The sequence below is a fragment of the Epinephelus fuscoguttatus genome, linkage group LG14 (assembly GCF_011397635.1).
Source record: "Epinephelus fuscoguttatus linkage group LG14, E.fuscoguttatus.final_Chr_v1".
NCBI lineage: Eukaryota > Metazoa > Chordata > Actinopteri > Perciformes > Serranidae > Epinephelus > Epinephelus fuscoguttatus.
The window spans coordinates 4,969,371-4,983,126 of NC_064765.1; the positions used below are offsets into that span (position 1 = coordinate 4,969,371).

At 41.5% G+C, this 13,756-nt stretch overlaps 1 protein-coding gene across 2 annotated transcripts in view; it reads left to right on the forward strand.

Moving 5' to 3' along the window:
• The first annotated feature begins 2,002 nt into the window (after positions 1–2,002).
• Positions 2,003–13,756, forward strand: part of tyro3 (TYRO3 protein tyrosine kinase) — a 40,953-nt gene continuing 29,199 nt past the window's right edge. For both annotated transcript variants that reach the window (XM_049597035.1, XM_049597036.1), the window contains exons 1-2: positions 2,003–2,420; positions 10,318–10,501. In XM_049597035.1, the coding sequence (XP_049452992.1) occupies positions 2,357–2,420; positions 10,318–10,501 (248 nt within the window). In that variant the 5' untranslated portion in view covers positions 2,003–2,356. The remainder of the gene's footprint in view (positions 2,421–10,317; positions 10,502–13,756) is intronic.

A 13,756-nucleotide genomic window follows, 5' to 3' on the forward strand; every position in this document is an offset into this window, starting at 1 on the left:
AAAGCAAGATGAGTGTCCCTGCTGTAAAAGTTGTTTTTAATCTTTCAGAATAGTGTTTATTTTACAGTTGGTTCACACAAACTCTAAAATCAGTGTCCAAACCAACCCTGCTCACATTAGACCCAACTCTGTGATGAAATGACGTCAGACGGACTTTTAAATCTGATGTCAGAATGTTGCTGATTCCTTTTGTCTGTTCATTAGAAGGGACACTTTCCCAATATCTCTATGAAGCGCAAGTTTCACTACAATGAAATGTAACTTTCAACCATAAAGTTAGTGACTTTGAGATGTTTTAATGTTTTAATATAGGTGAGCACAGCTGAAGAAAGCAAATGTTTTGTTGTTAGAGTTTTGTCTCTGTGACCTTCAGAGAACACAAAATATCTGTAACCCCTGAACCAACCAGCCCTGCAGTGTCTGCCCTCTTATTAATGTACCTTTTTAATCACCAATAATTGATTATCTTCAATATTAATTGTGTTTTTTTAGCAGTAAAAAAAAAAAAATAGTGAAGCGATTTTATGTCACACCAGCTGGTGGCGGTCATGCGCAGTGAGTCCTCTGTCCTTTTCTCCCTTTCACACACACACACACACACACACACACACACACACACACACCTCCTCCCCCTCCACATTCCTCAGGGAGCGAGACCACTAACCAGTGTCAAACCACACAGAATGTAACACGCACTTCCGGTTACGTGATTTTATTGAATTACTGAATGTTTAATGATAAATAAGGAAATAAATAATTGCTCAAATAATAATAACACCATGTCGTTGTTTTTGTGTCAGTTACTGTGATAAGTGTCACACCTGAGCTTCCAGCTGGAAAATGAAATATATAAATATATAAACACGTGTAAAAAGAAATAACGGTGATAAACACAGAATGAATCTACCAGGAAATAAAATATAGGCCAACATGTAATTAACTTACAAATATGGTTCTGTTATTGTGACATTGTTTGCACACCCCTGTCAATAACTTTATCATAAGATGCAAATAAATATAAACAAAATCTCAGAGGATGTGACTCTGGGAAAAAACACCAGAGTTTATTCATGGGAGGTTTCATTTAAATCTCCGGTGGCCTGGTTTAATATAATTTAGACTTCAGTTAATAACGGCTGTGGGAAAATGTTTGATTTGGGGACATTTGACCTGAACTGGATTCATATATGCAATAATTAGCATTTAATTTAAACATAATGTGTCAAAATATATGAGTACAGTGCCTGCTGCTTGAGAAAATTAAATAATTAAAAGAAGTAAAGTGAAAATAAAAAAATAAAATAAAAATAGAAAATAAAACAGCTGAATGAATTAACCATTTTTAAAATAAATAAATAAATGATTACATACATACATACATAGATAAATGAATAAATAAATAAACAAAATATATGTAACATAAAATACATAATACAAAAAAATAGAAAAAATAAAATGCAAAATGTGAAAAACGACTTTTTTATGCTCTTTCTTCACATTTTTATTGTAATAAAAACAATAAATATGTAAATATTGCAGACATGAAATAGTACAGAGAAACAAGAACATGAATTTAAATAGATAAATAAATCTACAAATAATAAATTAAATATATAGGCTATAAAATTTGGGATTCATATATTTTAATAATATAAAATATATCACATTTGAGTAAGAGAAAATATATTATTCTCTGAAGAGTTCACTGTACAGTTTGGCGGTTTTATTAAATGTTTAAGAGTCTTTCAATTAAAATAAATAAATAAATAAATAAATAAATAACAATCCAGTGAACTAGGGGGTTGAGTTTAATTGTTTTCGCTGTGTATAAAATTATGAATTTATTTTCTAATATTTATTTATCTGTTTATTTATTTATTCATTCATTTAGAAATTTACATTGAAAGATATATATGCGCTTTTCTTTTATTTTGAAGGCGTCACTTCCGGTGTGCTCGTGTTTCATTGTGTGTAGCTTGACGTCGCTTTCCCTCCTCAGAGCCGCTGAGCAGCGCAATGTGTGGAAGTGTTCGCGGTCTGATAACAAACTTTACATGAACTCTGTGCGGTTTAATCTGCGGCCGGAAACACAAACTTTAATTTTTTATCAGTTTTATAAACTCTCTGTTTCCGGTGGGAAAAACTCTCCCCCATGAATTCAGCCCTTTATCCTCCAAACTGCTGCCTCCAGTCTCGCTCCGTCCTCCGGTGGAAATCCTGTTTGTGCAGCTGGAAATGAGGCTTCACTGAAGGGAGTGGGAGCCCGAGCCGAGCCGAGCCGGACCGAGCCGAGCTGACCCGGTTCCTTAATGTGAGCGACGGTTTAAAAACATCCTCCGTCAGAAATAATGAGAAGATGAAGCTGCTTCTGTGGATCCTACTGGTTTTACTGGGGACTCATGAAGGGACCTGTGGGAACGGTGAGTGTTCATCATGTCATCACATCGTGGAGACAAAACTCAAAGTGAAATCGTGTTTGTGTGTTTGGAGTCTGGTCACATTCATCAAAGTGTAAGGACAGATGCTACTTTTCAGTCTTGCGTCCGACCAAACTCCATTGGAAATATTTAAATTTAAAGTTTTGTACCGATGCGTGAAATATTCACAACTGATAAAACTCGTTTAAAGCTCTTAAATACATTTTAGAGAGCCTGTGGTGCATTCGGCATACACTAACACACCAAACTGCACTTTATCTAAAGTAAAGAGCAACTTTTGTGTCGCTCTGCTGTTGCCTCTGCCAGTCAAAGAGCACTGCAGAACGCTGTTTGTGCGCAACCTGAATCAGTAAAAACCAAATACTCTTGTTGAACTAAGTTGCTCATTGGTGTGCCGAATTAACCAGAAGACTCGTGCGACTGTAAAGAAGTCAAACATCTGTCTGTTTCAGTACTGAAACGAGCTGAAAAGCAGTGATATCTTAATTTTGGCTATTTTTCGAATGGAGTTTGGCGTGAGGTCCCTCGCAGCAGTTTTATCAGCACCCACTGGGCAAAGTGCAGGTTCACTAAGGGAACATGAGAGAATGAGAGCTCCAGACAGTCTTTATCATCTAGCAGTTACACAGGCAAAGTCATTGACACATCTTTTCTAGGAAACACGTCGCTGTGACCTTCAACAGCGAAAAGGTTTCAGCAAGTAAAATAAAGACAAACAGAATCAGTTGACCTGAAATAAGACAAATACAAGTCAGTGTTAAGTCAGTCAGCGGATCTGTGGATTTATACCTTTATACCTGAATGTGACATTTGAACTTTTCTCCATGTGAAAAAACAAACTGTGACTGTGGATCAGACTCTGGGTCAGAAACATCACAAACTACCTGAAGGTCAGAGGCCAGAGGTCAAAGGTCGCATTAGAGTGATGTGACATTTATAAATGAAAATGGATGAAACATTAATAAAGATGAGAAAATAATAAAACAAAGAAAAACACTGTTATAAAACATTGAAATTCTACTAAACAACAAACAGTCAGTGTGATGGAGAAGGTCACTGTGTGTGTGTGTGTGTGTGTGTGTGTGTGTGTGTGTGTGTGTGTGTGTGTGCAGCTGTTATCACACACACACAGTGAGCAGCTGCAGTTCAGTCGCCACACAGAAGCTGTGTCTCAGTTTTGTGAGAAATTTCAGACTAAAAACTTTAAACTGTGAGCGAGCTGTTGATGGACGCCGCTGTCCCACAATGCAATGCACAGAGAGCTGCTTCAACAAACCCAATTATAGATGAAGGCAGACAGCAGCGTGTTGCTGCTTGTACTAAACAAACGTTCACCCAGTTTCTTGTTGTAACGAGAAACTTTTCCCGTTGTTTTTGTATGATGCTATTTTCTTATTACTTGATGATACTTGGACGACCATTTTGCTTTAATTTTCAAAGTTTAATTTAGTTACATATTAAAGTTAACATCTGATTTCTGTCACACCATAGATATGAATATCTTTACTGCCTGTGTCAGTGTGTAACTGGGGAACAGGAGCCTTAAATTCCCAGTTTGGTTAAGGAGGTTTTGAACAGACGAGTCTCTGACAGGACTGTTGATGGTCCAGTTGCATCGTGGGTAATGTGAGCACAGGGACCGGTTGCACAAAACACCTTAAGTTTTCTCCTGAAGTATGACAGCTTAGGCTTTATTTCTCCTTAGCTCAGGGACTTACACAGCTGCACAGAATCCCTTAAAAAGTGTCTTTAGTTAAGGAAAACGTTAACTCACTTACTGCATTGAAAGAGATTTTACAGCTGTAATAGTTTCCATGGAGATTGTTTGTTTGCTTGGACTCACACTTGTGATACTCAGTCATGTTGCAGTTAAAATAGAGTCAGAGGTACCTTAAGGTTTTGTTTTAATCTTGCTTTGGTTGCTAAGGTCTTTTGTTCAACAGTTTAGGGATTCCTTAAGTATAAGACCAAGACAAGGAGAAAACCATAAAAACGTAAGTGAACATTTTAAGGAAAACGTAAGGAGAAGACTTAAGGGTGTTTGTGCAACCAGAACAATGAAGAAGATTGTGACATTTAAAGCTGTCCATCGTGTATGTGAGAGTGTTCTCGAGAGTGATGAGTGACTGTTTTAACTGGTCAGACTGGGAGAACTGGGTAGCTTCTGGTGTCAGCGTGAAAGTCAGGGAGCCAAACTGTCCCCTATAAATAAGAAAAAATAAAGTCTAAATATTTCCATCACTGATCCTGAGGGTGCCTGTTTCTCTTCACAATGACGACATCACAGTGCACCAAATCATGACATCACCAGCTCTGCGTTTGCTGCGTGATGACGTCGTCAGTGGAGGGAAATTACATCTCAAGATGCCACGAGTTGAGGGAAGTGATGTAACCTTCTGTTGTTGAAGGTCGGAGACATCAGATGATGGTCGATGACGTCGCCACTCTCTGTGATGATGCGTTCATGTGACGTTAGAAAGCCTTGGGACGTCCCTGCTGCAGAGATTTAGATGTTTATGACTTCCCAGCATGCCTCTGCTGCCTGAGCATCAGCTGCTCTCATGTCCAGATGGTCTCCAGAGACGAGCTGCAGTGATTCTGTCGACTGACAGAAAAATATTCAGGAGCTTTGCTGATTACTGGATAATTGTTTTGTTACTTTTGAAACGAAAAATACCAAATATTTGATGGTTTCAGCTCCTAAAATGTGAGATAATGCTGCTTTTTCCTGTCTTAAAAGACTAAGCTGAATATTTTGGTGTTTTGGATGTTAGTCACACAGAATATACGTCATTTGAAGACTTCATGTTGGACTGTAAGAAGATGTGATGTAAATTTCTCCCTCTAAGGTGTGTGGCTTTTAATGTCCGTGAAGTTTTGGGTCCTGAAGTCGGACTCTAGCTGCAGGTTTCCAACCCCTCGACTCAGTTTATAACTCAGACAGATGTAATAAAAGCCTGTCTGTTCTGTACAGGAGTCTGTCAGACTGTTTGCTGGTTGGAAATTAAAGGTTTCCTCCATGGAGCTGCTTTTTTGAGAGTCAGTCCCTGTTTGGTTTGTCTTGATCACGTGATGCGATACACAGTCCTACCAATGATGTGACACTGTTCCACTGACCTGCAGGTGGCAGTAACATAGTAACGGTTAGCTAGCTAGGAAACAACATGACGTTTAAAAAAACATGTCCAATGTTTTGTGGGAAAGGAAGAGTTTGGACATGTTGGGATCTGTTGTCAGTGATTCACACTATGGCCCATTTCCAATCCAACATCAACAGCCTCCCGCTCTGTCACACTCTGTCACAATCACAGCTGAATGAAGCTCCCTTTACCAAGGTGAAGGGTATAAATCAGGGTTGGTTTACTAAATTGGCTCCTGACACTGCTCTCAGTAGCCCTTTTTACACAGAGATCACGCTACAAAGTCCATTCTTCATGCCCCCTTTGTATTTTACACAGAACCAAATGACGGCGGCATCATGCTGCTCCAGTGTGTGATCTTAGACAGCATGCTGGTATCAGGGAAGCAAAAGAAGGACAGCACCTTCTAAACAATAACATGTAAATAACAAGCATTTACCGTGTCTGTCATATGGCGGCTGATCTCTTCCTCTGTTCAGTGGATAAGGAGCTCCCAGACCTCATTGTTTTCCAGATTTGTGGACATTTTTGGCCACTGTTCTTCTTTGAGTTAGCTGCTAACTGCAACCAGCGACTTCTAAAATCTCCCACTGTCGGTTACATGCATAGTGCATCGTCAAAACATCACCTGCATGATCCTGTCCTGCAGGCTGTCTATTTTATACAGAGGTCCTTGTGGCACTGTTATGACCTCTGATGCCGGCTCAAAGACAGAACAACTCTGTCCCGCCATACCGTGATTGTACCGTTTATACAGAATGACAAGGCGGCATAACGGTTTGAACTTCCTGTCTTGAAGAGGCAGTGTAAAAGGTTCTAGTGAAACATCACAATTGTCGATAACAGCGTTGTTGGGAGGGGGCAACGACTCAAAGATATGCACTAATCAACCAAGCTGAACCAAGGAGCACCACCTTTATGCATTACAGTAGCACAGTTGTCTGGACTGAGACAAGGGCGTCATTTCCTGTTAAAGGTATTTCCTAATCCACTGTGAGGGTCCAAAGACAGAGAGGGTGTCGTATGTTGTAAAGCAGTCTGAGGGAAATAGTGATTTGTGATATTGGGCTTTATAAATGAAATTGAATTGAATTAAATAGAATCTGAAGTGAATCAGAATTGTAACTTTCTAAGCACAGAAGGAACGCCATTAGCATCCTGATGTTGGCGTGTACGTTTGTTGGGAGAAGTTTACCCATAGCGCTGTCTGCCAGGGAGGGATTTCTTTGTTAAGGTTTGGGTTAAAATGAAAGGATGTCTGCCAGAAAGGACCTTCAGGAGAATTTAAAATCATGATGTTGGACTCACAGCCATCAGTGATGAGCGATCACATCGTCCAATCGGCTCAGACCTAATACAAATATAGCTGCAAGCTTCTGGACGAACTTCCTTCTCTCCAGTGGAACAGGAACTGTTGTAACTTTTCGTAACCATGGAGAAAAATAAACCTTACTCTCATTTCATGTGTTTCATATGCAGGCCTATTTGAATCCCTTTTATTTGGTTTGTATGTGCTGCTGTTGTGCTTAATTTTTGTATATTCTTTTTTCATTAAAACCAATCAATCGGTAAATGAATTTATGAAAGCACAGGTGTTCGTAACCTGCAAGGCATTTCTGCCTGTCACACCTCTGTTGGTGCCAGCAGCCAGACGCAGGGTCATCAGCTGGGAGCCACCCTTCATAGATGTTTCGCCCCTTGAATCCCAGAACATCTCTAGGTGGTGGGGCAGTGGTAGGACTGTCTCCCTAACACTCCCTGCAGCTGGCCCTCGGATTCTTGTTTCCCCACTTTGGGTCTCTTTTTTTGAGCCACAGCCAGAAGCTCACTTTCTCTGTCTCCTCGGCCAGTTCCCATAGTGCCTTCTTTTGCTTGGACTCAGTGACTCTGAGTGGTTTTAGTTGCTTCTGGGTGGATTTTCCAACAAAACCTCTGCATCGGACTTCCTCAGGGTTGGTGCATACCTTCCACCCTGCTTCAGTGCAAGATCACTGTTCTTCTCCTTTTTCCTCTCAAAGGCCGCCTCCGTCACTTCTTCTCACCGTACTGTGCGCTCTGACATGATCACTGTCTTGGCAGAGATAGATCACAGGACGATGTCCAGCTGTAGGGAAGTTGGTGTTATTTCAGGTGGAAACTTCAGCTGCTGGTTCAGGTCAGTCCTCACCTGCCACTCACATCCAGGTGTCAGTACAGACCACTCCCTCCGATGATGTTTCCGCTTCAGCTCCTCACCTAATGAAGTGTATCTGCGGTTTTGAGAATGACAGGCTCTGTCGGCTTCAAGCCCGTGTTCCTCCCACACCTGCCAGTTTTTGGAGCACTTCATCGTGGCGCCATCTGTACCGGCCCTGGGTCAAAGTTGATTTCCAGCAGTAGTTTCTGAGGCGGAAGCTTGATCGCCATAAGGACAAAACACCCAGGCATAAGCAGAGTAATGTAGTGTATGCAGGTCAATGCAGCCAGGAATGCACAGATTTGTTCACAGAGGAAACCAAACAATCACTCCACAAGCTCTTAGCTGCACAACTCCTCAGGTCAAGACTTTATGTCTGTTGTATAAGTTGTCTATTTACATCTAAAGGAAAAGGGACATAATTTCGAGGACAGCAATGTCTACATCTTGGCCAGAGAAGAAAGATGGGGCGTGATAGAAGCCATCTACGACAAACTGGAATGACCATCGTCAAACAGACACCACTTATCACCCGCCTACAGTGCCGTCTTGGGGTCCCTCCCCAGACAAACACCCATTCACACCTGGATCCATACAAGATGGCTGGGTGAGTCAAGGACTTATGTGTCATCTCAGGGGCCGTTTACACGACAACGATTTCAGTAAAAACGGAAAAGTCTGTCCTTTGCATTTAAAAAAACTTCTGCGTTTATATGACAACATTATTGAAATGATCCCCGTTCACACGGAGCCGCAAAATCTACTAGAAACGCTGTAGTATGCACGCCAGGCCAATGGGTGGCAGTGTAAATTTGCAAAGCAACACCACGGCATGACGCCATGCGCTGAAGCGCCTTCCTCTCCAACGCCGTGATTACTGGAGTTGCTGCAGTAACAGATCTACACTTCACTTCAAATCAACAGGGTGAGCAGCGCAAGCAGAGCTCAGCATTGTTGTTGTGACGGTCGGCATGCCTAGTGACAGGAACCGTAATGCGCGTGTGCGACAAGTCTCAGTTTTCAGAGGAACTGCATATTACACATTTACATGACAACGGAGACGCTGCCGTTTCCAAAACGTTGCACTCTGGAACCCGTTTTCAAATTGTTGCGTTTCAGGCACCCAAAACGCTGCTGCCGTGTAAACAATCGGCCAAAACGCAACTAAAGTTTACCGTTTTCAGTTGAAATCATTGTCGTCTAAACGGGGCCTCAATGACCCCTCAGGGTTCACACCCACACAGGGTTTATACCTGCGACTCTGCACCAGTCTGAAGAAGCCTCTTGGATGAGAAGCGAAATGTCTTCAAGAAACTTGAGCAAGTCCAGTTGCCTACGATATAGCACTTAAGATTACCATGACCTGGATGACTGAGAATCTTCACTGACATCACAGAGACTGCAGGTTATTTCCGAGCCGTACCAGAGATGTACATTCTGTGGGCTTGGGAGGGTGTTGTATGTGGACCTGATGAGGAAGCTCCGTCTTGCCTGAGGGATCTTCCACATGTCGGCCCAGGTTATGGCCCTGTTGGCGACTGCCTCCGAGTCTGTCCACCTTCCTTGTTGCTGCTGGTTCACAGCTTTGATCTTGTATGTCTCGTCCTCTATCCTTAATACTTCTGAGACTTCTAGCATAAATTAATTAATTAACAGAAATAAAACTTACTCCCAGGCTTCTTTGGCTGCATTTCTTTTTTTTTGTTTGCCTTTCTCAGTTTGATCTGGTCCTTTTCTTTCCATCAGTCCCTGAAATTAGCCGACACAGTTAATCAAGTTAACTCATTTCAACATGTGTGTCGTTGCTCTAATTCTGTAATGTGTGCACTAAATAAAACAGTCTATTAAATGTCTGTGTGAGGTGGCAACTTTTCACTTTCCTTTGGAAATAACTGAACGGAACTCACATTATGTGGAGTTTCCTCCGTCCTCGACACAAACAAGATGCTGCACTTGAGAGGAGTTGGTGGTTTATGAGTCAGCATTGATGTAGACTCACTGTTAGAGGCTTTCACAGTGCACTTTCACTCTCCGCTAATTGGTTTAGGATGGCACTTAATGTGGCGGATCCTCCACGAGAACGTGCAAACAGAGTGGAAGCAGATGGAGAGAGGGTGTAGGAGCTGGACTGGGACTGGGCCAGTGACTGTAGTTGAGACATAGTGAATGTAAACAGAGAGAGAAAACTCCACAGGGAGCTTTAACTAACACACACGGGAGCTAACCGTGATTTCAAGCAGTTTCAACAGTTTCACATTGGACATAAAACACTGAGCAGAGAAACAGAAAAGTATTTTAAACAGCGTGTTTCCTGTCTGAGGTGTTACAGTAGATGTGCTGGTAAAAGCAGAACCAGACTGGTTGAATAAATGACGACGTACATGAAGCATGAAGAGCTGAAATGATGAGGTGCGTGTGAGCAGTGATGAGGACACTGTTTTCCATCATGTTTCCTCCGACATGGTTTTCCATCATTTGACCCTTTGTGTGTTTCATGACTTCTTGTTAGACCCTGATGATGTAGTGTTGTCGTTCATTCACCTTCCTGTCGTCTCTCCTGCAGGTGTGTTTTTCACGAAGCATCCGTCCAATCAGACGGTCACTCAGGGGAACGCCGTGAGGCTCGGCTGTGCTGTTCAGGGAGTGATGGAGCCGGACATTGTGTGGATGAAGGACGGAGAGAAACTTTACAGCACCGACCAGATGTTCATCACACTGGGAGAGCAGCACTGGGAGACATACCACAGGTTCATCAATATTTATATATCAATGATCAGTCAATCAGTCAATCAGTGGAAGGGTACGAGAATCTGAGGCAATATTGTTCTGAATCTGTAAAAGTCCTACAGCTGCTTCAAAGTAAAAGTCCCGCAGCTCCTTCAGAGTAAAAGTCCTGCAGCTGCTTGAAGTCTGATGTCAGTTTAATTTAAACAGCTGATAACAGATTTGTGATTTAAGATACATTTTAAAAATAAATATAAAGTATTTTTGATTGTTGCTGCATCTAAACTTGAAGTTTGTACATTGAGGTGAAGTAATATTTAAGTATTTGTTTTAAAAGAGCTCACTTCAAAACATCCAACACGTGTGAATTTCCCTGTCTTGGGATCAATAAAATCTGATTTTACATTTATGACACACTCTCTGTGTGTTCTGTAACGATTCATGACAGATCTTAGATCAGCCAATAACATCATGAAGTCTGGTTGTAGTCAGAGTGCTGTCTGGTTGTCTAATAGCATCTGCGGCCCCTCAGTAAAGACAGTGTGGAGGTGGAGGAGGTGGAGGAGGTGAGTGTGTGTGTAGGTCAGTGCTGGTTTGTTGGTGTTTCTGCTCTGTTTGATGGTTAAACAGTTCATCGACAGTAAATACAGGCAGAGCTGCTGTTTGCTTTGAAGACTGACGCTCTCCTCCTCCTCTGTCTCTTTACTCCTTCTCCCAAGGACAGATTAGACCACATTTAAACTTTGCAAAAGCGTCAGCGTCATTTTAGCCAAACAAGAACTTTGTCTCAGTTAAATACAATAAATTAAACCATCAGAATATTTAATATCTTTTCATACTGGATAGTTTCATTGTTTGAAGTCTGACACGCAGCTGAACTTCAGGTTTAAGTTACATAACCTGCATTTTTAAACTTAAAATGTCAAATCCTGAGTACACACACTGCAGATCTGTAAGTATGGAGTAATCCTGAGCTGCTCGGTGCTGCAGGCGTCCACATGCAGACTTTATTATGAGTCATTACATTCATCAGAAACACGGTGACATAAACACTCAGACAAGTCAACTACGAGGAATTCAGCAGCTCCCAGGGGCCTCTGGGTAAAAATATATCAGCTTTGATGGCTGGTTTGGGATCAGGAGTCTTTGTTTAAACAGCCTGAATGTTGCCTAAGAAACTGACCTCAGATCTGTCGGGCTCGGGGAGCAGCGGCTGGTTAATCGGCTTTACGCTCAGATTCCTGGACAGAAAGAAAAAAACTCAGTGAAGGTCAGAGAAACCGAAAAATTACAACTGTACAGCTCCTGGTTTATTACTGACCTGAGAGCTTCAGAGATCCTGAAGTTTCTGAGGTGAGACAAATATACCGTGGGAAGTGAAAGGGACAAGTGCAACAGGAAGTTAGTTTGCTGTAGTTTGTGAGCAGGTGGAGTTGCAGCAGAGACACACAGATCATGGAGGAGAATAAAATACTTTAAGGCTGCTGTCAGCCCTAGAGTCGTCTCCTCTGGTCTGAATCAGGGACTCATGTTGTTCCAAAGTTGTATAATTGCCTAGAGTTGGTTCGTGTTTTCACGGCAGCATTTACAAGAGGACCAGATCAAATGCCTTGTGTGAGAAAGCTGCTCTTGATTGGTCAGAATTTCCATGTGGGAAAAATCACATTTTTGCATTTTAACATTTGCCACAGTAGTGCGAGGAGATTGTCAGAAAAACATTAGCTTTTTAACATGAAACTGCTTTATTGCTTTATTCAGCCTTTTACCGGTTTAAATCACCTGTTTTGTTTCGAGGAAGAGACCTCTGTGGATAATTCGGCTCCAGGTAAAACTGTCTAAACGTCTGGAACCAGCTGCACGCTCCTTAAGTGTGACACTTAGGGCTTAATTTCTCCTTAGCTAAGGGACTGTTGCAGAGAATCCCTTGAAAGGTTTCCTTAGTCAAAGAAAAACTCATTTACTGTGTTGAAAGAGATTTTACAGTGGTAAAACTTTCCATGGAGATTGTTTGTTTGTTTGGACTCAGGCTTGTGACGCCTGTTACCGTCTCACAAAGTTGGCTTATAGTAAGTTAGTGAAAAAATGTCAGAGGAGAAGAAGACAAGAAAACCATATTGGTCAGAGGAGGAAAAGATTAAACTTCTGGAGGAACAAACTACAAAGTAAATCTGATCCCAAATACCAAACACCAGAAAACGACTGAAGGAAGAGGAAACAAAAATGAATTCGGTCAGATCTAAAGTGTAAAAACACAAGTGAATCCACTGGGTTCTCCTGGTCGCTGAACACTCTTCTCAGGGTGTGTTAGTTTTTTCATTTATCACCATAAACTCAGTCATGTTGCAGTTAAGACAGAGTCAGAGGGACCTTAAGTTTTTTTTTTTTATCTTGCTTTGGTTACTATAGACTCACAAGTCAGTCTTTAGACGCTTTGCTTAACTAAAGACTGATGACTTTCTCCCTGATTTTGTGTTTAGATGGGCGGATACAATTTCAGAGTTTAAAAAAACTCCCTACGTTGCAGAACCAACAGTAAATCAGCAGGGCGGTCCTTCGGTGGCTCGCTGAACTCTTGTGCTTGTAAACATAGTCCGACTAGAAACACGTGTAGCGGTACAAAATGGCTCAGACGTGCTCGCAGAAAACGCCGTCAAAGTTAGAGGATGTTTGTCGCGTTTGTGGCGACACATTCTCGCCAACTAAAAGAAACAAACATAATCTCTTACAAGGCCATGACTCATCCGTCCGTCCGGACTATAGAGAGAATCGCCTTGTTGTTTACAAATAGCCTACTTCCGGGTAGAAAACCAGCAGAGCTTTTAGCTATATATATATATATATATATATATATATATAGCTAAAAGCTCTGCTAGTTTATATATATCTCATTTTTTGTTTGTAAAGTCTATAAACACAATGATTGAACAAACATTACTATTTCTGTGTGCACGTTTAGCTGGGCTAACCGTTAGCTGTTAGCCCTGTTAGCTGTTAGCAGTGTCTGTAATAGGTAATAACTCATTAAACGGTCTGTGAAAAAAAAAAAAATTTCCAGCGGATATCTTAGTTACAACATGATTGAGCTAGCAAAGCAGTTTTGTGTTGCTATGTGTGGTATTTATTCAGTTTGGGGAAATCACGATGTCTAGAAAGCATCAGCTGACAGGGACAGCTAACAGCAGCAGCAAAGCTAACATCAGGACGTCATCTGTTAAAAGCCTCCCATTGTCGGATACGACATGAAACTACTCCAGTTAGCTCAATCATGTTGTAACTAA